Source organism: Balaenoptera borealis (genome assembly GCF_965194805.1).
Source record: "Balaenoptera borealis genome assembly, chromosome: 11".
Classification (NCBI taxonomy): domain Eukaryota; kingdom Metazoa; phylum Chordata; class Mammalia; order Artiodactyla; family Balaenopteridae; genus Balaenoptera; species Balaenoptera borealis.
In genome coordinates, this window is record NC_138868.1 from 9,863,581 (window position 1) to 9,888,783 (window position 25,203).

Sequence of the window (25,203 nt, forward strand, 5' to 3'; positions counted from 1 at the left end):
AGCTTGTGCCGCTGAGTGAACAGAACATTTATAACGATGGGGAAGACAACAGAAGGGGAGGTTTGAGAGGTGAAGTGGGAGATGGCAAGTTCAGGCTTGGACATGCTAATCTGGATACAATGGTAAGACATCCTAATGGAAGTGGCCACCAGGCATGAGCTACGTGAGTTAGAAGCTCAAAAGAGTGATCTGGACTAACCACATAAATTTAATGGCAAATGCTCTTTGTGTTTTCACTGTGAAGCCTGAGGGTAATTAAATGTAATGATGTGAACATTTAGAGTTTTGCAATCTATAATGATTTAGCTGTTAATTAGACTTCCTGTGGTGATCATTTTGCAATACATAGAAATTTCAAATCATTATGTTGTATACCTGAAACTAACATATGTTATACGTCAATTATACCTCAATTATTTTTAAAAAAGAGCAACAGGTTAGGAATTTTTAAAAAATGACTTAGCAATGAAAATATCTTGCACTTTCATCAGGCCTCTCTCTCAAAAATGCAATGCACATCATCAAATCAGAATGGCTGATGAAAATAAGGAAGCAGGGACTTCCCTGGTGCAGTAGTTAAGACTCCACGCTCCCAATGCAGCGGGCCCGGGTTTGATCCCTGGTCAGGAAACTAGATCCCACGTGTGTGCCGCAAATAAGAGTTCACATGCCACAACTAAGGAGTCCGCAAGCCACAACTAAGGAGCCCGCGAGCCGCAACTAAGGAGCCCACCTGCCACAACTAAGACCTGGCTCAACCAAAGAAAGAAAGAAAGAAAGAAAGAATGACGGAGCAGTAAGCAGGAAGGAGGCAGGGGAAGGACCAGCTCCTCCATCGTAGAAGAAAAGTGTGCTGCAGTCTGGAGCCCTTCCGCCACAGTTAGGTGCCCTTCTCTACCAGGGCAGAATTGAAACCCAGCAAGGGCTCAGGTGCCCGTGGCACAGAAAGCCCAACTCTGACAGTGGGAATTTGCAGCAAAGTAAGGATTTACCTAAGGGCACCAAGCAAGGGAATGGGAGACAAGCCTCAGATGTATTCGAACTTGGACTTTGAGTGAGGGGTTTTTTTAAAAGGGGAAGAACAAAGAGGCTGGGATTAATCATCGTCTTGTGAAATTTCTATGGCATTTCTTAAACGTAGTTTCAGGAATCAGGATGTCTCTGGTTTACGATTCTCTGGCCAAGTGGTCCATGGCTCAGGGATCTGTTAGCTCATATTGCCCTAGAGAAACAATTGAGTTTGTATGTTTAATGATGATATTTAGAATAGCAATTTCAGTACATTAATGATGTTATCAACAACAGTGATTTTAGTCATCTGACTCTGGTTGATGACTGTTCAGTTAGCACAGGACTGAGGTCAGAGGGGACAAGAAAGGGAATAAGTTTTGGATAAAGAGATTAATCATAAACTCGGTAAGGGAACTCGGTTTTAGGGGAACTCGGTTTCAGAATCACTTGGCCACGCTTTTACAAAAACTCTAATCTCCTCAGTCCTTAAAAAGATAGGTCAGATGCCATGGTACCTGGGGAAGGGGTTTCTCTTTTCCAAGGTCCCATATTCAGCCTTTCTGGATTGGGACTTTAGTTTTGGTCCAGTAAATAAGTGACGTGTTTAGCATACTGCCTGGCACACTGGAAGTGCTCGATGACTCCCTGCTATTATTAACATTAGAAGAAAGGGCCCTGGGGCCTAAGAGCCAGAGGTTCTAGGTTCATTTCCTGGCTGCAAATAACAAAAAAAGGAATTCTAATTAGTGTAAGGAAAAAAAGAAATTTACTGGCTCACCTAGCCTGGAGGACTAGCCAGATAGGTCACAGAACTAAACAGCTTCAGCAACCAGGGCCTCTGGAAGCAGCAATTCAACACTTGCTATTTGTCTCTGCTCTTCCTTCCCTGTTGGCCTGCTTCTCTCTTACTGCAGAAAGGTCGTCTCCATGTGATGAAAAAAGATGGCTGCACCTGCTAAGCAACCTCAGCAGAAAGAATGTTTCCCCAGCCCCTGCTTCCTGCACTAACCCGCCAGGAATGGCTCTGCTGGGCTTAAGGTCACATTCTGACCCTCGGGCCAATTACAGTTGTCAGAGGAATGAGACATTCTGCTTGGCTAGGCCTAGGTCACAAATGCAGCCATGGATCTGGGCTTTCGGGAAGAGTGTCTGTTCCTTCTTGTGGGAAGTCACAGATCAAAAGCAATCACAGGCCACATGAGTATTCCTGCCCCATCACTTACTGCCTGATGTTAGGTCTCACAGCCTCTCAGTTTCCTCATGATTAAATGGAGACTGTAATTTCTGACTTATCTTACTCAATTTTTTTTTTGTTGTTTAAATAATGAAGATCAAAGAACACAAGTTGTATGAAAAAAAACGTACACATACTATCTTAGCTAACAATATTGGTCAGGCCAAGCTACTTTAACTAAGTACACTAGATAACAATTTAATTTGCAGCCAAAGTTGTTAACTATTAAAAAAATTCAAGAATTTTCAACAATAAAAATGGCATAAACTGGGCTTCCCTGGTGGCGCAGTGGTTGAGAATCTGCCTGCCAATGCAGGGGACACGGGTTCGAGCCCTGGTCTGGGAAGATCCCACATGCCATGGAGCAACTAGGCCCGTGAGCCACAACTGCTGAGCCTGCGCGTCTGGAGCCTGTGCCCCACAACAAGAGAGGCTGCGACAGTGAGAGGCCCGCGAACCGCGATGAAGAGTGGCCCCCGCTTGCCGCAACTAGAGAAAGCCCTCGCATAGAAACGAAGACCCAACACAGCCAAAAATAAATAAATAAATAAATTTTTTAAAAAAATGGCATAAACTTAATAAGGCTGTCAAATTCAGTTGCCTTAAATGACAGGCAACTATTGGGTAGTCTATCTAAGAAAGGAGTTGTCATCAAAAGCATCATCTCTAGGTGAATGTCAACCAGAGATATGGGATCTTGAGTAACATTTTCATCAAAAAAGGCAGGAACTGCTAGTGCTGGAAGGAATCTGGCCTCTTTAGATGTGGAATCTGTGACCAGAGAGGCTAACATGGCATCCAACATTACACAGCAGCAGGCGGAGCAGCAGGACGTCCCCAGGTCTCTCAAATACCAATCCTTATTCTTCCTCGTCTATCACGTTGCCTCCCTTCGTGATTACATCCTGCTGGAACTTGATAGAGCCTTCTCTAACTCTTGAAATGCATTTAGAATAGAACTTGCTTGTAGGTTGATAGTACAATTATTTGGATAGAATGTGGGGGGATTGAGAGACTCCCTGGAGAGACCCCAAGTGGTGGTGCTTCATTCCTGAATGTTTAGAGCTCACAGTATTGGCGGGGAGGCAATTGGCCAGGGAGCGGCAGATCAGCATTCCTTTCTTGTTCTGGTGACAGCAGCTGCGGCGAAACTAAACAACCCACAGTAAATGCTCAGTAAACCGACTTTGCTGAGAAGCAATGTGTCAACACATAACAGGAGCCTAAAAATGTTCTTACTTAGTGCATTAATTACACACATAGAACTTATCCTAAGAAAATGCTCATAAATATAAACTAATATCTATGTTTAAAATTTTTTCAGCACTGCAATTTTTTTTTTTTTTTTTTTTTTGGCCACGCCGCTCAGCTTGAGGGATCTTAGTTCCCCAAGTAGGGATTGAACCCGGGCCCTAGGCAGTGAAAGCACGGAGTTCTAACCACTGAACCGTCAGGGAATTCCCCTTTTTGCTTTATTTTAATTTATTTATTTTATTTATATTTATTTTTTTATTGCATTTTTATTTATTTATTTTATTTATTATTTTTATATTTATTTTTGGCTGTGTTGTGTCTTCGTTTCTGTGCGAGGGCTTTCTCTAGTTGCGGCAAGCGGGGGCCACTCTTCATCGCGGTGCGTGGGCCTCTCACTATCGCGGCCTCTCTTGTTGCGAGCACAGGCTCCAGGCGCGCAGGCTCAGTAGTTGTGGCGCACGGGCCTAGTTGCTCCGCGGCATGTGGGATCTTCCCAGACCAGGGCTCGAACCCGTGTCCCCTGCATTGGCAGGCAGATTCTCAACCACTGCGCCACCAGGGAAGCCCTGCTTTATTTTAAATAGAGATCCTTCGTACTGTAAAGTTGCATTAGAAGAGCAGCAAAAAGCTGACATCAATGGCTGGGGCAGTGCAGACCAATTTCCTGGGGAAATCCGAACGTCTGGGGCCTACCTGTTCAGGCTTGCCTTCTCCCATTTTATAGAGGCAGGTCTAAGGACCTGGAAGGAAGGAGGTGCCCAGAGAAGCAAGGACAGCAACACTGACACTGCCGCCTCTTTCTGGAACCAGGGAGGACTTATATCAAACGCGTTCGTTGAACCCACTGTTTAGGAACTCCTGCAGAGAGGAACTAAAAGGTATAAATGAGTCCTAGGGTAAATTGCAGCCCCAGATGTCCTATTTTTAAATGTGTGGCTCCCACGCTTTGGATCTCAGTCACCTTATCTGTTAAATAGTAGGTTTAATATACTGGTCTGTAAGGTGTCTATCCTCTATACAACAAGAAGAAGACAACTGCATTAAGGAAATCCCATGAGTTCATCCTTCACGAGCCCCTTGCCCCCCCCCACCTCCTGTGTTACACACCGTGAAGTTGTTCAGCAAAGTCTTTATTTAAGTGGAAAATCGGCTGTGCAGAGGGGCAGCTGCATGGACCATCATTCCTGAGCAAGGTGCAGTTGCCTGGCATCTTAACTGGAGCTTCCCCTTGGGAACTTGGGAAGTCCCTTCTGCATTCTGAACCTCAATTTTCATATCTCAAGAAATGAGGGATTTGGGTTGAATGGATGAAGGTCCTTTTCTACCAGAAATCTAGCTGTATTTCTCCTAGTCTCCTGACTCCTAGGGGCAAAGACCCTAGTTCAAGTGCATGGAATAAAGCTTGGCTTCCTTTCCCCTGGCTGCAGAATCCCATTAGTATAATCAGAGGAGAGACAGCAGAGCTACAGGCTGGTTCGAAGCTCAGTCCTGCCACTCACTGTGTGATAAAATACTTAACCTCTCAGTGGCTCAATTTCTCCATCTGTAAGTGAGGTTCCTACCTCAAAGAGTTCTTGTGAGAATTAAATGAGTTAATGTTTGCAAAGCACTAAAAACAGTGCCTGGCACGTAGTGCTTTATAAAGTGTTTTTTGAATAAATAAAATTTAGTACGTGAACTGAATCTCTTCATAACTCTAACAGCTTCTTGACTACCCCCCACCCCCGGCCCCAGCCTCTGTGTTCACCCCTCCCTAAAGCTCAGAGCTCTTAACCCCTAATCTCTCTACTTAAAGGCCTCCTACGGCTCCCAGGTTCCTCCAGGATGGAGCATTGATGCCTCAGCTGGAAGACCCAGGCTCTTCACACAGGGCCTCCCAGAGGTCCAGAGATGCTAGGCCACTTCCTTTTATTTAAGGATCCCAGTTAATTGAAAAAAAATAAAAATAAAAGCAAACAAACAAAAAAGGCACACAGAGTTACGAAAATTGTGGGGCATTTTTAATGTTATACTGAGCAAAGTAAAGCGTTAACCACTCCCACACCCCAGCACCGATAAACCGTAATTACGCTGTTTTAAGATAATTGCCCAGGGTTCTCAGGCTCTTAACTTCCAGCCGCACAACCGGTGGAGCGGCGTGGCGAGGAGGCGGGAGTTCATCAGGTGGATCTCTGGAGGGTCAGCGTCGGGAGACTGGCGAGGACGCCCCCACCCCAAAGACGAAGCCCGTGGGACAACCCCTCTCCACACCCCCTCACCAAACCCCTCAATCTCCAACCCCGCGGGCCCGGCAGGCCTCCCAGGCCGCGAGGCCGGCCCTCCATGCACCCACTCACCCGGCTCGGCCGAGCCCACCCTACTCTAGTAGCCCAGGGCGCCCGCGCACCCGGTGCCGCCGCCCCGCGAGCCGGGCCCCGCACCCAGGAGCCTCCACAGGAACCGTTATCTTGCCCGCGGCGCCCCCTGTGAGCTACAGGCGTGAGTCGGAGAGTGGGGTCCAGCGGCGACCCCCGCAAAGAGCCCGCGAGGGGGCGCGCGTCCCCGCGCTCAGCCGGCCTGCCACGACCCTCCTGCAGCGCCCGCCCGCGCGGGGCCGGCGGGAAGGCGGGGACTCGGTCCCCGCGCCACGCGGCTCGACCAATAGAAGCGCGCGCAGCGGGGCTCGGCGCCGACCACCTCGGTTGCTGAAAACCCGACGCGCGGGCGGCGAGCTCTAGGCGGGCGCCAGCGAACCGGCTCCCAGAGCACCGAGGCCGGTGCGCGCTACCCCGCGGGTCCCGTGCGCGCGCCTGACCTCCCTTGCCCAGTCGGTGCGCGGCATCGCCCGGCCCCGATGGCCCCCGAGACCCCGGCCCAGGGGCCTACCCCGCGCTACTTCACCTGGGACGAGGTGGCGCAGCGCTCGGGACGCGACAAAGAGCGGTGGCTCGTGATTGACCGGAAGGTGTACAACATCAGCGAGTTCACCCGCCAGCACCCCGGGGGCTCCCGGGTCATCAGCCACTACGCGGGGCAGGACGCCACGGTGAGCGCTGCCAGACCAGGGAACGGGAGCAGGCGGGGCCGGGCGGTCGGAGCCTGGGGCTCAGCGCGCGAGACAAGAGATTTAGCACTCAGGGCCGAACACTCTAATTCGGGGAGAAGCCGGGAGGCGCAGGAGCGTACCGGTTGCCAGGTGATTGGGTGTGCTGCGAAAACAGGATGCAAGGGCAGGAGAGAGGCTGCGAAAAGTGGAGTCTGGGGAGTAGGGAGGGAGGGAGGCCGGCAATGTGCACGCACAAACAAAGGGCCGCGCCATCGGTCCGTGCGCTCCGTCTGCTGCCAGGAGTCTGCGGTCCCCAGGCGTGGGCAGTCCCCGGAGCAGGGGTAGGCGGGAGGACAGCGGGGATGTGGAACCCCCGGACGGCGGCACTGCTGAGACCGAGGGAGGAGGGGTCAGTGGCAGGGAGAGGGATCAAGTCTTGACCTGTCTGGGTGGCTGGGATGGAAGCGCAGACGCGTCTGGACCGAGCCTGCCGGACTAGACTGGCGAGCGTGAGCAGGGCAGAGAACGAGGGAACCACACTCGGGGATTTTCCTGAGGGGGGAAGCCACCTAGTGCCCGCTGCCTTAGGAACCCCTGCACAGGGTGAAGACCGGAGGGTGGAGAAGGGGCAGCACCGGCCAGAGAGGGCTAGCGCCTGCTCGTGCACAAAAAAGAGTGGGAGCAGCGTGCTGAAGGTGGGGGTGCGGTGGGGGGCTGCATCAGCATACACTTAGCGAGGGCCCTGGAACAGTCCTGGAATCCTGTGGGAAGGTCACGCAGCCTCAGACCAGCAGCGGTTTGCAGTCCTGGGCTGTAGGCCCGGTGCTGGGTCGCATCCCTGCTGCCTCAGGCGTCACTGCGGGCCAGCGCGCGTCCCAGCCCCGATTCTGTTGCTTCCCTCTCTAGACAACCTGCTCTCGGAACTAAAGCACCTAGCACTTCCCTTCTGGGTTTGAGAGCTGGGGGACCACTCCTTGGGACCCAAAGGTTGGAGCGTTCACTTTGCCGTGTCCCCTCCCCCTATATCCTTCCCCCATCCTTCGCCAAGCGGCGTGACCCCTTCCACTGTCCCCAGCTTTCTCCCTGCCATCTCGGAGCGCGCCTCGGGCCACTAGGGTTCCCGTGATGTGGCGGTGCAGCCTAACGCGGTAAGGACCCGCCCCTCCCTCCGACGCGGCTGGCCTAGGAGTCCAGGCCTGAGCCTGTGCTCGTCTCCGGAGTAACCACTGGGGAGCTCAGGCAGTGGCCGAAGGCGAAGGTGTGGACTGGCGCATGCGTAGACGGAGCAGGCTTCTTGCAGTGTGATTTAGGGCCGGGGCCGGCCGCAGCGGAGACCGCGATTGGTCCGGATGTGTGGTGCCACCGGCCGCCGGCTCCGCCCCAGCTCCCTCCGCCTCCAAGCTTGTGGCTTTGGGCCTGGGGCTGTCTGACCTTCAGGACATTAATCTCGTTAATCTAGTCACTGAGGACCCCACCTTGCGTAACCAAAATTAGTGCCCTAGGGCAGGGGGTGTTCAGAGTGGGAAGGGAAATATGGAACCCCCAACCAGAACAGCAGCGGAGGGAAGGGGGAGAAATGCAAAAGTCCTCCAGTTGGACACAGGGAGTCTTCCTCAGCACATTTCATGAGACACCTAGAGGAAAGGCCAGCCCAGGCAGGTCTTTCTGTGGTCGCCCTACCCGTGCTTCCTATTCCTTGGTGTGGTACCTACCCTTCTTGCTAGAACACAGTTGCTGGGTGATCCTGAGCTGTGGACACCAGGGACAGGTCTGAGCACTCTCAAAGGGCAGCTGCCTGGAGGGGGTGGGGTCTCTTTGAACTTGGGTACAGCCTCCTTGCTGGATCAGGAGGATGGTCTTTGGTGTGAGCCCTCCACAAGTCTTGGGGGGCCGGGCTGACTTGCTCACTGTTCTGCCTTCTCCCCAAACTTGCAGGATCCCTTTGTGGCATTCCACATCAACAAGGGCCTTGTGAGGAAGTATATGAACTCTCTGCTGATTGGAGAACTGTCTCCGGAGCAGCCCAGCTTTGAGCCCACTAAGAATGTGAGACCCCGTTTGCTGTTTGGAGATCCTGCGGTTGTTGAGGGGCAGAGGGTAGAAGGAAGGCCTAGATATGATCACAGGTGACCACAATCAGTAGTTCTTGGGAATCTCGAGATCCTTGCTTCTCCTGCATAGTCACTGGGTTGCAGGGCTTTGGAACCTGTGGTTCTCACAAGGCCACCACCACCATCCCCATCCTCAACATGAGACCTATCGACCGAGCACTTCTTCTGTGCCAAGCATAACATCATATCAGCCACACACAGTTACAGATGAGGAAACTGAGTCTCAGAGAGGTTAAGCAACTTGGCCAAGGATCACGCCATTACTAAGTGGCAGAGCGGTGGCTTGAATGAATTCTGTTTAACTCCAAAGACCACATGCTCTTAGACTTGATCCCATAGCACCTCCTGTCATCCTTCCTCAGCATTGTGGTATCTTTACCTAGGACCATGGGCTTCCCTCAGCTAACTTGGTGGGAGGGCCTTGAGCTTAAGAGGGTCCTTGGCTCCAGTGCTGGGTTGCATCTGGGGAGAATAACACCCTTTCCATCTCCACTCTTCTACAGAAAGAGCTGACTGAGGAGTTCCGGGAGCTGCAGGCCACGGTGGAGCGGATGGGGCTCATGAAGGCGAACCCTGTCTTCTTCCTGCTGCACCTGCTGCACATCCTGCTGCTGGATGCCGCTGCCTGGCTCACTCTTTGGCTCTGTGGGACGTCCTTCCTGCCCCTCCTCCTCTGTGCAGTGCTGCTCAGCACAGTTCAGGTGAGAGCCCTGGGCTTGTCAAGAACACAGCCAGCTCAGCTTCCACGGGGAAAGTTCTTTGTACCCCTCAGGAGGCCGAGGAGCCCTGTGACCAGGGCAGAGCTGAGGACATGCGGGAGAGTTGGTGCAGAAAGAGCACACGTTCCGTTGTGTGTGGCTTTCACCTGCTCGTCTTCACCACGTGTGCACCTTCATTTCTCCCACTGCCTCTCCAGCCGCTTTTCCCAGGGCTCCCGTCTTCCCGTGGCGTTTCTCCTCTGAAACTTCATGTTCAGGTTCTGTCACAGTCCAGCTGTGCCAGGAACCAAGATTCTGGTTTCTCAGCTGGGGCCCTAATACTTGGCTGTCAGAACCCATTAGTTAAGCCTTCTACTTGCCTGAGTTTGTCACTCTGTCCTGTTCCATAGTTTGGATGTTCAGTCCATCGGAAGTCATAGAACTCCAGAGCTGGGGACACTGAAGAACAGGGAAGGGGTAGTGATTTGCCCTAGCTCTCGTGTGAGTCAGCGGCGGAGCCAGAAGCAGGACCCAGGCTTCCTGACTCCTTTCCTGATGTGCTCAGTTAGGCCAGCACAGGCCTAGGTAGATGAAGGAAGAGGGAGAGGCCGAGTTAGTTTTGAGACAGATGTGGGGCTGGTGGGCTGCTCTCAGCGCTAGCCTTTCTCACCCAGGCCCAGGCTGGCTGGCTGCAGCATGACTTTGGACACCTGTCCGTCTTCAGCACCTCTACATGGAACCACCTGCTACATCATTTCGTGATTGGCCACCTGAAGGTCAATGGGACGGGGAGGGGCTCTCTGAAACTCCAGTCAACGGTGGGCTGCCTGGGGGAGGGGGGGCACCAGGCTTTCCTACTCACGCCCCGCTTTTCTGTAGGGGGCCCCTGCCAGTTGGTGGAACCACCTGCACTTCCAGCACCATGCCAAGCCCAACTGCTTCCGCAAAGACCCGGACATCAACATGCACCCCTTCTTCTTTGCCTTGGGGAAGATCCTCTCGGTGGAGGTGAGCAGAGGTATCGGTGAAGGTCTCGGAGAATGGGAACCAGGCAGCACACAGGGCTTGCGGGGAAGTGCTCACAGTGCTGTCAGTGTGGGCCAGACATTGGGGCCGGGCTGGCTGGCTGTTTGGAAGTTGTGGGACGCCACAGGCAGTAAGCAGGCTGCCCAGGACACTCACCTGTCCTCCCTCATGAGTTCAAGTCAGCAAATAGCTGTTGCAGAAAGGTACCCCACGCTGCTAAGGACCCAAAGGATGACCAGATTGCTGTGTAAACCCTGTCGGCCTCGAAGGTGATGGATGGCCCTTCTTGCAGGTGCTTTTTAGACACTCCCACCCCAGGCAGTCAGCCCCCTGCACTTTGTAATCCTCTCTCTTACACAACGGCTACACTGGCTTACTCTTCTCTGATGCCCATTATCTAGAATATTCATTCACTGAGTAATTCTTCCCACCCGCTTGATCCTAGCCTGACTTTCAGGGTGGTCAGCACTGGGTTTTTTTGTTTTTTTTTAAATTTTATTTTTGGCTGCGTTGGGTTTTCATTGCTGCACACGGGCTTTCTCTAGTTGCCGCGAGCGGGGGCTACTCTTCGTTGCGGTGAGCGGGCTTCTCATTGCGGTGGCTTCTCTTGTGTGGAGCAGGGGCTCTAGGTGCGCAGGCTTCAGTAGTTGTGGCACGCAGGCTCGATAGTTGTGGCTCACGGGCTCTAGAGCGCAGGCTCAGCAGTTGTGCACGAGCTTAGTTGCTCCGCGGCATGTGGGATCTTCCCGGACCAGGGCTCGAACCCTTGTCCCCTGCATTGGCAGGCGGATTCTCAACCACTGCGCCACCAGGGAAGCCCCAGCACTGGGTTTGAGTTGTCATCTGAGGGTGTGAGCAACCATTATAATGTAGCTGCTAAAGCCTGGGGGTGGGTGGAGATCTGGTGAGCCTTTAGTGAGTGTAAAGCGATGGACGGCTGAGAGTGGCCAGTGGAATTCTTTAAAAAGTTAATTTAAAACCCTTTGACCCAAAACATTAAAAAATAATAATAAAATAAAACCTTTTGTCCCAAGGCTCTAGACTATAGTCGGAGTTCTGCCAGGTCCCCCTCCCCCACTTTATGACACATTATAACATTTCAACACGCCAGGAATTAAACTGTTGTTAAATACACTTCAGTTCCAGGCATGAGTTCAAGATAGCCTGGCTCTCCTCTCCTCTCTGGCCATGAGGAGACCTCTGAGGGAAGGCTCTGGCAGCACTGGCTGTCCTAGCACCAGGAGCCCCTAGCTTGAGGCTTGTGTTTCCGCTGGCCACAAGGTCCTAATTTTCCCACTTCCTAAATAGGGACTTACTTGGTTTGCTCCATGCCTAACAGTGTGCAAATGACAAACCAGCCTTGACCTCCCGTGGCTCCGGTGGCTCCTTAGAGGGTGTGGATTATTTACTGGGCAGAGCATGAGGCTCTGGTAGCACCTCTGGTGTCACTAGAAGATTTTTTTAAAAAGATGGGAGTCTTAAGTGGAAGAGAATCTTCTCACACCACTGCTTCTGTTGCTTCTTGGTACTAAGGTTTTTAGGAAACTCCTATCTGCAGACACTAAAAATAGAGAATGCTCTGGGAAAAAAATAACTTTTTTTTTTTTGCCTAGTTATGAGGCTGAGGTTAGGCTGTTAGGAAATGCGTGGGCTACAGGCTGCCTGGCGCTTGGTTCAGCCTCACTGGGTCCAGTTTGACTGAGCACTGATCCCTGGGCTGACCCAGTAGCATCCGCCCCAGTGCCTCCCAACTCTCCTGGACAACAAGGAAGTGCAGGGGACACTTTACCCAAAATACAACCTTTCTGGCCTCCAAGAGTTGAAACACAGTGGGGCAGTTATCAGGGTTGTAATGGCCATTACAATCCTAATTTGATTGCCATTCGAAGAGGCAGCCAGCGGACAGGGCTCCCTTCCCTAAGAGTCCCAAAATAAGGAGGCCAGGGTTCTGCCCATGCACCCCACCAAACAAAGATGCTCCTCTTCCGGCTTCCCCCATACCTCAGTTAATGTTGCTCGGGATGGGGTGAACTTCACCCCCACCTCCAGGTCATCCGCAAGGCTTGCTGCCTCCAGAACATATCCCAATCCATCGACTTCTCCTTCTCCCCTGCCTCCCATCCCCGGGTCTGGTCCATCTCAGGTCTGGATCATTGTTCCAGCCTCCTCACTGGTCTCCCTTCAACTCTACCTGCCCTCTACAGTTCATTCCCCCACCTCTAGCCAGAGTGAGCCTTTAAAGTGCAAAGCAGATAGTGCCACCTGCTGAAAGCCATCCAGGGCTTCCCATCCCCACTGGAATTAAATCTAAACTCCTTACTGTGGCCTTCCCAGGGCTAAGGCTCAACATGATGTGGCCGTCCCTAGTTTTCTGGCTTTATCAACTATTCTCCCCTGTTATATTCCCAGCCACACTGGCCTTCTTTCTGCCCTTGAACATCCCAAACCTCTGTTCCCTCTGCTTTAAGTGCTCTTCCCCCAGATGTCTGCATTGCTGGCTCCTTCTCACCATTTAGGTCTCAGTTCTGATGTCAGGGCCCCAGGAGGCCATATATATAGGACTACCCTAGCCAAAACGCTGCCTACCTCACTTTGTCATATTTTCTTTTTTATCTGTAATTACCTTGAGCTCTGTCTACAAATTTATCACCAGCTTCCTCTCCTCAGGTGATAAGCTCCATGAGGGTAGGAATTTTGTGTTATTTATCTCTGTATCCTCACACCTAGAACAGTGCCGGGCACATTGATGCTCAATAAATAAATTGTTGCGTGAATCACTTAATGGAGAAAGAAGGCTTCATTTAGCAGAAGTGCCTGGCACAGGATAAGGTATCAGTAAATGTTCTGTCAAAACAGTAGATGGACTCATGAAAGAAGGGTGAGCTGGCATTCTGCTCTGGGGTAGAGTTCCTCCTGTGCCCTGTGGTCATCTGGTCACCAGAACTAACCAGGACACGAGGAACAGAAGGAGCCATGACTTGAACACGAGCGCAGAGCTTCGCTGTCATGGTTTTGAGAGCTCCCGCTAGGGGACCCGGACTGACTGGCTAGCCTGGCAGCCCCAGCCTGTCTCTACAGCCACTCAGCTTACAAAATCACCACCAGCCGCTGGGGAAAACCTTGCCAGAACCTTCAGATTGCCAAGCTGATTTTGGTAATCTTTCCACAAATATTTGCCGAACTGTGCTTAGCTTTCAAGGGATTTTATAAAGCTCATGTTGACATTTGAAGAGACCAAAAGATTTGGAGAAGGTCAGGGGCTGGATGTAGAGGGGATCCTGACCCTTATAAGGGTAAAAATTGTTGTCTGTGGAGACCTTGGTGTCAAAAAAGCACCAGATGGAGAAAGGAAGGGGAGGTGGAGGGGCCTGGAAACCTGACAGGGGCGTCTCGGGGTGAACACGAGGAGTACTGAGGACCTTTAGGCTTCGTTGTGCCCATGCCAAGTGTGGGTGTGGGCCACCGAGCTGCGGCCACGGTGTGGCGCGCTTGGCAAATCCAGCAGCCCGGGCTTCACGCGCCAGGAGCTGGAGGTAAGGCTGGGCTTGTTGGAGCCTTCCACAGCGCCAGCAAGCTGACGGCCCCCGCAGGAGGCCTTGGCTCCTGAGCAGGGAGAAGCCAAGGTCACAAGGGGAGGGGAATGGGTGATTGGCCTGTGGGTGCTGATGTGTGTTTGCTTTCCTTCACAGCTTGGGAAACAGAAGAAAAAGTACATGCCATACAACCACCAGCACAGATACTTCTTCCTGAGTGAGTGTCCTCGTCCAGCACCGGGGGCAGGGGGTGGGGTGCTGCCTCGGCAGGAGTTGCTGAAAGGATGTGAGGAGCAAATGCCCCTCCCGGGACTACGGTACTTGAAGTGAAGGCTGGAGGAAGTTCTCCACCTGGAACAGGGTGCCCCCTGCAAGGGGGCAGTCTACCTTCTCAAGGGGCAAAGTCAAGAGTTAGGCTGATGTTTGGTCAAAGGTCACTCGTGTTGGGGGCAAACTAGTTCCTCCAGCCCCACCCTGGCTTCCACAAGGGAACTGAATGGTGGGGGGCATCCCGACTAAGCCTGAAACCTCACTTTAAATCTTGTCAAACAGGCCAGGGCCAAGGTGACGCAGTGGGACACAGTCTAACACCCAGAAGGACAAAGGTAGATAGACTAGCAATGGGAGGATTGGACCTGAAGAGGGAGCTGAGGAGAAAACATTGCTGTGGTCGTCTTAAGCTCTTTCTGAAGACTGCTGTGTATATTCCCTGCTTTAAAAATCTCCATAATGCCTAAAATTTTTTAAACCCTTTTAAAAATTCAAATTTTTAAAGGAAAGGAGGGGATGAGTCCATCGATCCCATTTTCGTTCAAAGGAATTTATCTTAACTGCCTGTTACTCCATCCCTGTGGAGAAAGGGGGAAGGGATAGAAGGGCGGAGCAGAAACATCCAGAAAAAAGGTTAGAATTCATGGCACGTCAGGATAGAAGAGCCATGTGTGGGCATTGTAATGCCGGGCTCACGGGTGACAACAGGGCCCTGCAGAGAAGGGACACCGAAGGAAACCGACGAGCACATAGGACAGGACCCACTTCAACTCCCAGTTCTGAGAGAAGCTCCTCCGCCCCTCTCCACAGCCGACCTCCAGGCTGCTTCAGGTTGGGAGGCACAAGCTTGTCTCCCTAGTCCAGGGGAGAGAGCTTTCAGCCTGTGAAGGATCAGCAGGTTTCCCCCACTCAACACGCACACTTTCCTGCTCCTGTCCCTTCATCTGCGTGGTGGAGCAGCCAGGAGCACAGGGCAGATGATTGCAGGGACAGGCGTAGGGCCAGGGGGAAGGCCCCTGGTAGGGGCAGGGCTGCGGGCGGCGCAACTCCGGGAGGATGAGCAGTACCTTTTTAAAGGCACGGGAGCAGAGCAAGTTCCGTGCGTGGAGCTTGTCTCCCCAGCCATCCTTTTCCGTGGAAGAGAATGCCACATTCCCCCCACCTCACCCTCTCAGCATCCACTGGGAGATTCTGCTTTCTTCAGACTTGCATTCATGCCCACCTTCAGCGCCTGTCGGTTCCAGTGGATTGAGGACTGCCGAGGCGGCTGGAGGGGCAACAGGAGGAGATGGCAGAGGGGCAGCCCTGTGCTGGAGGCCATCTGTCCAGCACCAACTGGCCCTTTAGTGACCCTTCAGTGCTGCTCACACCTCCCCCCTCATGTCCATTTCCTCCCCAGTTGGGCCCCCGGCCTTGCTGCCTCTCTACTTCCAGTGGTATATTTTCTATTTTGTCATTCAGAGGAAGAAGTGGGTGGTAAGTATCCATGGCCCCCAAATCCCACATCCTTTGTCTCCAGTACCCTGAGGGATGGGAAGGGGGTTCTCCAGGGGAGGTCCCACTGAGATTTATTCCAGACCTAATTTAGAGCAAAGTGACAGAACCAGGTATAGACCCTTCCTTATCTCTAGGTGAGATGATTTGGGCTCAGCAGGCAACCTGACTCCTGATGCCCTATTTAATTCAGCGAGTTATCTCCTGAGGTTACTGTGCTCGGCATAAAGCAGGGGCCAGGCTGGGGAGGGGGAAGATGAAAAAGAGACGGCACCTTCACTCAGGAAACTTCTGATGAAACAGGATGTGGTTGACACCAGACAAGAGGTACAGGCAGGAGGTTTGGGGATTTTGAAAGGGGCCTGACTGCATCCGGCTGGATGGGAGGCATCAGAAAAGACCTCGCGAAGTCACTTACCTAGCTGGCCTTGGAGGACAGGCGGAGGCGGGGGAGTCGGGATGGACTTTGAGCAGAGAAGCTGGGAGTTAAGGGGCGAATCTGGGCACTGGACATGTGGTGGAGGACTCGGGTGTCAGGGGAGGAGGGTGGTACAGAAAACTGATCAGCGATTTGATCAGGGCACTGGCACGGACTGAGCCACGATCCTGGAAGACTCACTTGGCAGCGTAGAAGTGAGTGAAGGGGTGAAGGATGGAGACGGGTTGGGAGGAAGTGGAGGCAGGGAGACCTGGCACCTGTGAAGGAAACAGGCAAGGCGGGCTGGGGGCGCCTCTAGGAACGGAGCGGAGCTAGATGGTGCCGGACGGGCAGCTGAGAGAGGCTGCCGTGAGCACTCCAGTCTGAGGACCAGGGAGGATGGCTGCTCCACGCAGAGGAACAAGTGCCGTGAGGGGAGAGGTGCTTTGTGCCGCCACAGGGCTCTGCCTCTCGCTGCAGGACTTGGCCTGGATGATCAGCTTCTACGTCCGCATCTTCCTCACTTACGTGCCACTGCTGGGACTGAAAGGCTTCCTGGGCCTCTTCTTCATGGTCAGGTAGTACTTGATGGGGGAGGAGGGAGCGGCGCAGAGAAGCAGATGTGTGGGAGTAACCAGTCTGGTCTGGGGGCGTTGGCTGGGGAAGGTGGCGGGGTTGGAGCAGCTTCTGAGCGAGAGTCAGAACTCTGGGCTCTGCTTGTACTGGTTTTGTCTGGGTGCCATGTCCACCAGGTTCCTGGAAAGCAACTGGTTTGTGTGGGTGACACAGATGAACCACATCCCCATGCACATTGATTACGACAGGAACGTGGACTGGGTCTCCACCCAGGTGAGGGACAGTCACTTGGAAGACCTGGGCGCAACTAATAAGGGTGGATGGGCACAGACCCAGGGTAGGGGGTGGGCGGTGGTAACAACAGACGCTCCCAAACCTTGCCTCGTTAGCTTGAAGCTTCTCTCCTGCCACCACGTGGAGAAGGGAGTGACCAGGGACAGGCCAGCTTTGCCTGGAGAAGGCTGGGCTGGCCTTTCCATCTGGTACCCAGAGCCATGCTCCCCCGACCTTCTCCTCCAGCTCCAGGCAACATGCAATGTCCATAAGTCGGCCTTCAATGACTGGTTCAGTGGCCACCTCAACTTCCAGATTGAGCACCAGTGAGTAGGGAGGCCTGGGAAGCAGGGACCTGGGGAGGGTCCACGTAGGAGGGGGATGGGGGGCCAGAGGAGCTGGAGCCACTGACTGTCCCCTGTTCTCCGTGAAGTCTTTTCCCCACGATGCCTCGACACAGTTACCACAGAGTGGCTCCCCTGGTGCAGTCCCTGTGTGCCAAGCATGGCATAGAGTACCAGTCCAAGCCCCTGTTCTCAGCCTTTGCCGACATTGTCCAGTGAGTATCTGAGCCTGGGAAGAGGGCTGGGAGGGCCGGAAGAGGGCAGGGCAGTGGGGTCAGTGGTGAAGTATGGGGTGGGAGCCACAGGAAGGTGTCCCCAGGTCGTCTGGAATGGAGGTCACCAAGGCCAGGTGCTCTGTTGGTCTTGTGGCCAGTTTGGGCCTTTGCTCTCAGTGCCATGGCCCAAGCCCTTTCTCAGAAGCAAAGGGGAGGCGAGTGCTCACGTCAAGGGGGCCTTACCTCACCTCTGGAAGGGCCTCACTGCTGCACTTCTGGCGGGTATGGCTTTGGGGCTCCTCTCCACTCTGTCTCCCTCACCGCCTGCTCCCATCTTGTCCCCTCAGCTCACTGAGAGAGTCCGGGCAGCTCTGGCTAGATGCCTATCTCCACCAGTAAGAGCAGCGTCCCATCTGGAAGAAGAGCCTTGGAGCCAAAGCAGAGGGGGGCTTGGGGACAATGCCACTACAATCCTAACACTCAGAGGGGGTGGGTTTGAGGAGATAAAGGCTCTGACTCAAACCCCTCCCCTTTATCTTCTAGGCACAGATCTGAGACCCAAAGAGGGGTGCGCAAGCCCCCTGGAAGGAGGGGTGGAGCTGTTGGGACAGGGATGTGAAAGTTTTGTTTCCTTTTTTGTTTAGCAGATGCAAGTGGTTGGTGGCCAAAGAGGGAGTCAGGAGGGTGTTAGAATAGGGAGGGCCTACTGAGCCCAGAAATCAGGAAGAGATTTAGCACTAAAATTCCACCCAGGGGACTTCCCTGGCGGTCCAGTGGTTAAAACTCTGTGCTTGCAATGCAGGGGGCGTGGGTTCAATCCCTGGTTGGGGAACGAAGACCCCACATGCTGCGTGGTGTGGCCAAAAAAAAAAAAAATTCCATCCAGGAAAGGGAGGAGCTCATCCCACTGGTCCACTTCTCAGTGCCTTCTCCACTCTTGCTTGCAAACCTCAGAGGTTCACAGGCTGGAGGAGGACAGAGCAGCTGAACCTTCTGGGCAAGATTTAGAAAGGAAGCATTAGCACCTGAGGCCTGGCAGCTTGGCTCACTCTAGGGCTAGGTGTGACCCATGTCTGCCTCAGGCTCCTGGAGAAGCAATTTTTCCGCTTTTAGAAGCAGAGAGGGCAAAGGCCAGGGCTGTGGTGTTAGAGGCATCTGGCCCTGAAGGATGCTGGCACTACAGGATTTGGTCCCACATTCCATCCAGGGTACCAAAGGAGCATAAGGTCCCAGGGCTTAACAAAACAGCCAGCAGAGAGTCGCTGGCCATTAAAAGTCCTTCCAGCTTTTGATTCACCTCTTTTGACCACCACCCAAGAGAGCGAATGACCACCACCCAAGGGAGAGAACACTCCTAGGATGGGGAGTCTACTTCTTGCTCCATAAGCAGGTGGGCAGACGGGGCGCTTAGTCTTCTCCTCCAGTGGTTTCCCTTTGCTCCCCGACCTGTAATTCCAAATTTAATAAAGTAGCAGTTAGCACAAAGTGACCAAGCTGGGAGAGGGTGAATTACCAGTCATGACGAAAACGCAGGGTTCAGTCATAAAGAATATAAGGGCTGTACGAGATTTTCCATAACCTAAATTATGTTACAGCATTACTTTTGAGCAGGAGCAGTGGGTTAAGTGTAATGACGTCATAGTTCCAACCAGAAATAGGAAGGGAAAAACACAGACGTTTGTGATCATCATGGCTGCCCTTCAGCATCCTTACTCTGGCAATTCTGTTCAAGTACCTTTCTCTGCTGGAGACCAGGTAGGAATTTAGGAGAATCTCTTAAAGGTGTATCAGTCTAATACTGAAATACAATTTTTTTAATCTGGTTTTTTAAAAGATAGAAACAGTTTAACCCATCTCTAGAGAGTGAACACAGGACTGTGCCCCATGGGTTACCAACATTCACACCCTCTCCCCTTCCCACACCCACAGCCTTGCAGGTGAGGTGAGGGGATCATTCACCTGTCCCAGCAGCATCTACTCGAAGCATATTGAGCATTTTGGACACTGGAAAGAAAGTACCTTAAACTACAAGGAAAAAGCAGAGACCTGGGAGAATTCATATTTAGTTTAGGAAAGGAATGGCAAGGAGATGAGAATGGTAATCAGGGAGATGAAGGTCCTAAGGCATGTTGGGGTGGGATTAGAGGCACCACCTAACGGAAAGGCTGTTGTGATTACTTAGAGGTTTGTCAAGACAAAGACAGACTTAAACACACACACGCCCACATGGCAGAACAGGTTACAGAAGATTTTAGATCTTTCCCATTTGGGCAGAACCTGGCTTAAAACAGTCTGGGTAGAACAATTAGGAGCAGAATTGGAGAGTTCTACTTTCATTGGCTCCTTCATTCCAGAATAGGTGCTGAACCCAGCCTATCAAGCCATCTGGCTTTGGGCCCAGACTGCCCAATCTGAGCAAAGCTAGTGAAACTTACTGAGCCAAGTCCGAGCCCTCAAAGCACCTCAACCACTGTGGCCTTCTCTCCTTAGCCTGGACCACTGTGGTCTCACATGGCCACAAAGGGACAGGCTAGTGACAAAAAGCTCAGACGTTGCAAGGTAACATGAGTGATCGCAAATCCAAACAATGACACGAGAAAACAGGATTAGAGAGGATAAGTTGCCTCTGGTCATAGATGTGGCAGAACTAACATTTGAACTCACTTTTTAAAAACTCCAACTTATATGCTTATCTTTGTTACTTCCATCTTCCTACCACTTTGCCGGAGGCATTTTAATTAGACCCAATATCAGCATCCTTTTTGTGTGTGCCAATTTTGTTACCACATGCCAGTGGAGTAAAAACTGAGAAATAAAGGTAATTTTGACCAAACGAAGGCTGTTACAATCCATGATGCTCTCCTGCATCTGTTGACAGGAGTCCCTGTACCTCTGCTACAAGTTACTCTCCGCCTCTGGCTCTCACTTCTTTCCGAATATGAGTCCCCATACTGAGTCCCCCTTGCCGAAGTCCCTTGGGGCAGAGGGAGGATCATCAGGCTGCTGTGGAAACACCAAGGCACAGGTGGGCTGTGGCAAGAAGAAAGGCCAGCCCATTCCCATGATACCCACGTGTTCCAATGCTAGACTGTGTGCGCTAGCGAATTCTAGTGTTTAGTGCACTGCTTCCTTCTACCATGAGGCGATGCCCTCACCCTTTTAAACTCTGATAGTCTGTGTAGGTAGTCTCCATAAGTTTCCTTTTTGCCTAAATCTCTGTAAGGCATAACACCTCAGAGCTGGACTGCAAAGCAATGCCCTTTTAACCACTGCCCTACTAGAACAGCTCTCCTCTCCAAGCACGAATATTAGAGTGCGCCAGGGCTTCCCTGGTGGCGCAATGGTTAAGAATCCACCTGCCAATGCAGGGGACACGGGTTCAAGCCCTGGTCTGGGAAGATCCCACATGCCGCAGAGCAACTAATGCGCCACAACTACTGAGACCGCTCTAGAGCCCGCGAGCCACAACTACTGAGCCCGTGTGCCTAGAGCACATGCTCTGCAACAAGAGAAGCCACCGCAATGAGAAGCCTGCACACCACAACGAAGAGTAGCCCCCACTCGCTGCAACTAGAGAAAGCCTGCGCAGCTACTTAGACCCAGTGCAGCCAAAAATAAATAAAAATAAATTTATTTTAAAAAATGTGCTAAATAGAATTTGCAGGATTGATTTTCCCTGCAGTGGTTAGTAAACTGGAAAAGACCAGATAACTCAACTTCAAAAATAAAAGGAAAACAAACCACGCTACCTGCTACCACAGGGGACAGGCCCTTAACTAGAGCTACTGCGCTGAGGTGGTAACACCTAAGTCTTCCCACCTCTGGGCCCCATCACCATTACTGCAGGCTTAGAATCAAATTACCTGAATGAGAAAATGGAGCTCAGGGAAATTCCCTGGCGGTCCAGTGGTTAGGACTCCACACTTCCACTGCAGGGGGCACAGGTCTGAGCTCTGGTTGGGGAATGAAGATCTCACATACTGCGTGGTGCAGCCAAAAAAAAAACGGAGCTCAAATAAGTTGTGTGGCTTGCTTCGATCTGGAAAATTGGTTTCATTTGTCAACTGCTAGAGACAGAGCAGTGAACAGATAACTAAGATCAAGAGTTTGAAAACTACTAGTCTTTAGTCTTCTACCTGCTTAATCTGTTGAAATACTGTCAACTTAAATTTCAGACCACTTAAGTGTCCTTGGTTAACTTTAAATGGCAGTAAGTGATAGGAATGCTACAAAATTAGAAACTCAAACAGGACAGCCCCCATCAAGTTTTATTAGGATTATAAAAATTTCAGTACAAAAACATTCCACCTCTATGAAATACAGTAACCTGAAGTTGACGTCACAAAGGGAACAAGAAAGTGATTTTTTTTTTTTTTTTTTTTTTTAAGAAAGTGATTTTTGAATGGCAGCTTTCACGATTTACAAACTGGTAAAGTAAATGCTTGGATGCTATGAAGTAGTTGATCTAAATTGTGAGGATTTCTCAAAGGAGCTCCTCTATCTCACACAGTAGGTGGAAAACTAGAAATTCGTTCAATTTATTAAAACTCCTTTCCCAGCAAGATAAACTAGGCATCATCCTCTAAATGGCTGAAGTACTGCCAAAACTGCTTTGGCCATTCTATGGAGCACGGTGCCATCTTGTGGCCACTCTCAAACCACCCATTACTACAGTGCAATTCCAGCACGTTAACTTGGAGTGAAAAGAATATTTTATACTGCCTGAAACCTGGGGCACTTGAGATGTCTTCAAATGTTCTCAAAGAACAGGACATTCTGGTTACTTTTATAATTTTATTGACTCTTTTCTCCTCATATCTTTCACAACAAAAAACCCAGCATCTTATCCCAAAGTTTCAACTCAACTGCCTCAGAGGCCATGTGAAGCACCACCACTTTATGCCTCTGAATAACCACTGTAAAAACTAGAGTTATGTGCATAGCAAGTTCAAGTTTCTGCCCACCTCAGGACACACAGCTGGTAATCAAACCCTTGTTGCCAACTCCAGGGACTCTGCCTATCTTATTTCTCGGCAGCTCTTCCCATCTGTTTAAGACTGCATCTTCCTGATGGCTACCCTTCAGGGTGGGTCACGGCTGAGCCAAAGAGAAGCACAGTCTAGTCCCACGGTCACCTCCCACCAGCCACCAGTTGGCCAGGCAGGAAATCATTTCCAGTCTTTTGTCTCCACCATTTATCTCCCTCTTTCTTCTTCAAAACTTGCTGCTATCACTTTCACTAACAATGGATTCAGTGTCCATTAAATTGCCTGAGAGGTGGCTTGAGCCTGACATACTTTCCTGAGCTAAAAAAGAAGAAAACAACAAACCTCTGTGGCCTTCCTGCCATGAGATCAAGTAACAAAGGGAAAAGCACTACTGAGCAGGGTGGTGCTAGGGAAGCAAAGCAAGCCCCTCCCCACCCCCACGGAGGTCTCTCCAGCGCCAGCTCTTGCGGGTACAACACGGCAGATATTCTGGGGTCAAGGAGGTATAATGAAGGGAAACCCGTTTATTTTCCCCTTTTGAACTTCCCTGCTGCCCCAGTCTTTGCCCTCTTCTTAGCGGACCCCTTGGGTTCTGGCTCCTTGCGCTTAGCTGAAGACAGGGAGCCAGTCACCTTGAAGAAATCATCCAGGCGGCCCTGGGTGCTGCCCTGGCGGCTCTTGCTCAGCCTCCTGACCCCGCTGCGGATTCGCTCCTCGGAGAACTGCTTTTCACCACACATGAACTTGACGAGCTCTTCTTCATTTGGCTCGCTCCACTTCAGCTCCACAGATTCCGGGTCCAGCACCTCGGGCTCCAGGAAGAGCTGCTGGGCCTCCTTGTGGAGCCAATTTTCTGGCACAGGGTACTTGTTGGGGTCGAGCCGACGCACGATCTCCTCGATGCTCTTGTGCTTCTGGATGAGGTCCACGGCCCGCTTGGGCCCAATGCCCCGAATGGTCTCACAGTAGTCGCTGCCCAGCAGGATGCACAGATCCACAAACTGCTCCTGGCTCAGGCCCAGCTCCTGCAGAATCCGGCTCAGGTGGAACTCCTGGATGGGCAGCTTCTTGGCCTCGCTAGCGGTCAGGTGCCGCATGAGCACAGGGCTGCCAAAGGTCAGGCAATCCATGTCCTCGGTGGCCGCGGCATAGACTCTGCCGGCCTTCACCAGGGCGGCACAGCTGGCCTCAGCCTCGCTGGGCGCATCGAGGTATGGGATGCCCATGAGGCTCAGGAGATGCTTGCACTCATCATTGTGCTGCTTGGTGACCTTCACCAGCCGCTTCGTAAACTTCTCCACCTCCCCTTCGGCCCCAGCAGCCTGGGCCTGCTGCAGCTGCTTCTCCGCCTCAGCCCGCCGCTCGCTGCGTTTGGCCAGCTCCCCTGACTTGAGCTGTGGCGGCTTGCCGTCAAAGACGTACACGGGCTTGATGCCGTTCTCCATCATGCGGATGGTGCGGTAGAACATGCCCATCAGGTGGCTGGTGGTCTCACCCTCCACATTCTGCAGCACATCCCCCCCTTGGCGAACAGCTATTAGGAACTGATAAATGCTCATGGAGGCATCGATAGCCACCTTGCGGCCAAAGTAGCTCTTGATGTCATTCTCCCGGATGGCACTGGGGGCCACGTCGGCAATCAGTTTGGCCAGTCCTTGAATTCCCATAGCAATACAGAGAGACAGCTAAAAGAGAAAGGCGGGTAAGACAAGGAAGAACTTAAAGGATGCAAAAGGAGGAAGGGTTACCAGGGGTGCTATCTCACCAACTTCACGCCCTCGGCTAAACGTATCTAGCACAACAAAACGACACCAAGTCAGCACCTCGGAAGATGAGAAGAACAAGACAAGGTTCCCATCGTCAAGAAACGTACAGTCCGGTAAGGAAATCCACTCAATTAATACTAAGGCCTCCTGAGAGTTAACTGAGATAACAGACAAAAAACCCCCGACAAACATTAGGTGTTCTGTAAACGTTCTCCCTGCAGAACCCACTCGATCCTTTGGTTCGTGCCTCAAGCTGCCTGCTTTGCTAGAACGTGGACCGAGGGGACAACGCCTCGTTAGCCGGGCATCCTCCCCCTACGTCCGACAAACGCAGGCAGGAAGGGGATGTGAACGAGTGCAGCTCAAAAAAATGTCTCTCCTCCAGGAGCTTAGTCACAATACACAACGACCTCATGAGCTGGGAGTTATCTTCTTTCTACAAATGATGAAAGAGGCTCGGAAGTTAAGCGACTGGCCCTGGGCTCATAGCGGGAAAAGTGGCGGGCCCGCCTGACTGCGAATCCCGCGCTCGCTCCGCCCCGCCCGCGGCAGCCGCCGGTCTTCCCCAGCATCCGGGGCAAAACGGCCCGCCGCTCTCGGAGACGCTTCCGGAGGGTCTCACCTGGCTTCTGGGGCGCTCCGGCGTGGCCCAGGACAGATCTCAGCCCAACTCCCTCCTCAGCGCCGCCGCCTCCTAGGCACTAGCCGCAGATACCCTCTCAGTCCGTCGCCTTCCAAAGCCCGCGCTCCCGTCACGTGACCTGCCGCGGCGCACAGCCTCCTGGGAAGTGTAGTACAGGCCCCGGCCCTCTCGGCCAGCTTCTCTCACGACAAACAGTCCCGCCAGGGTGAACGGACTCGCTCAGCGAGCCGACCCTACCCTTCTCTACCGCTTGCTCCCACTCCACCACGGTCGCCCCGCAGGCCCCAGATCCCGCCACACCCGAAACCACACGACTACAAATCC

The 25,203-nt window shown here is 52.3% G+C and overlaps 2 protein-coding genes across 2 annotated transcripts; one reads left to right on the forward strand and one right to left on the reverse strand.

The window, feature by feature from the left end:
• The first annotated feature begins 6,136 nt into the window (after nt 1–6,136).
• FADS1 (fatty acid desaturase 1) lies at nt 6,137–20,315 on the forward strand. Its single transcript, XM_082344292.1, has 12 exons — nt 6,137–6,524; nt 8,460–8,570; nt 9,139–9,336; nt 10,008–10,109; nt 10,213–10,341; nt 14,049–14,109; nt 15,562–15,638; nt 16,555–16,652; nt 16,827–16,923; nt 17,170–17,249; nt 17,357–17,482; nt 17,830–20,315. Exons 1-12 carry the CDS (start codon nt 6,333–6,335, stop codon nt 17,879–17,881), a joined length of 1,323 nt encoding a protein of 440 aa, XP_082200418.1. The 5' UTR covers nt 6,137–6,332; the 3' UTR covers nt 17,882–20,315.
• A 1,401-nt stretch (nt 20,316–21,716) lies between these two features.
• Nucleotides 21,717–25,090, reverse strand: FEN1 (flap structure-specific endonuclease 1). Its single transcript, XM_082344304.1, has 2 exons — nt 24,859–25,090; nt 21,717–24,155 (listed from the first exon to the last, which is right to left on the reverse strand). Exon 2 carries the CDS (start codon nt 24,135–24,137, stop codon nt 22,995–22,997), a length of 1,143 nt encoding a protein of 380 aa, XP_082200430.1. The 5' UTR covers nt 24,138–24,155; nt 24,859–25,090; the 3' UTR covers nt 21,717–22,994.
• Between the last annotated feature and the right edge of the window lie 113 nt (nt 25,091–25,203).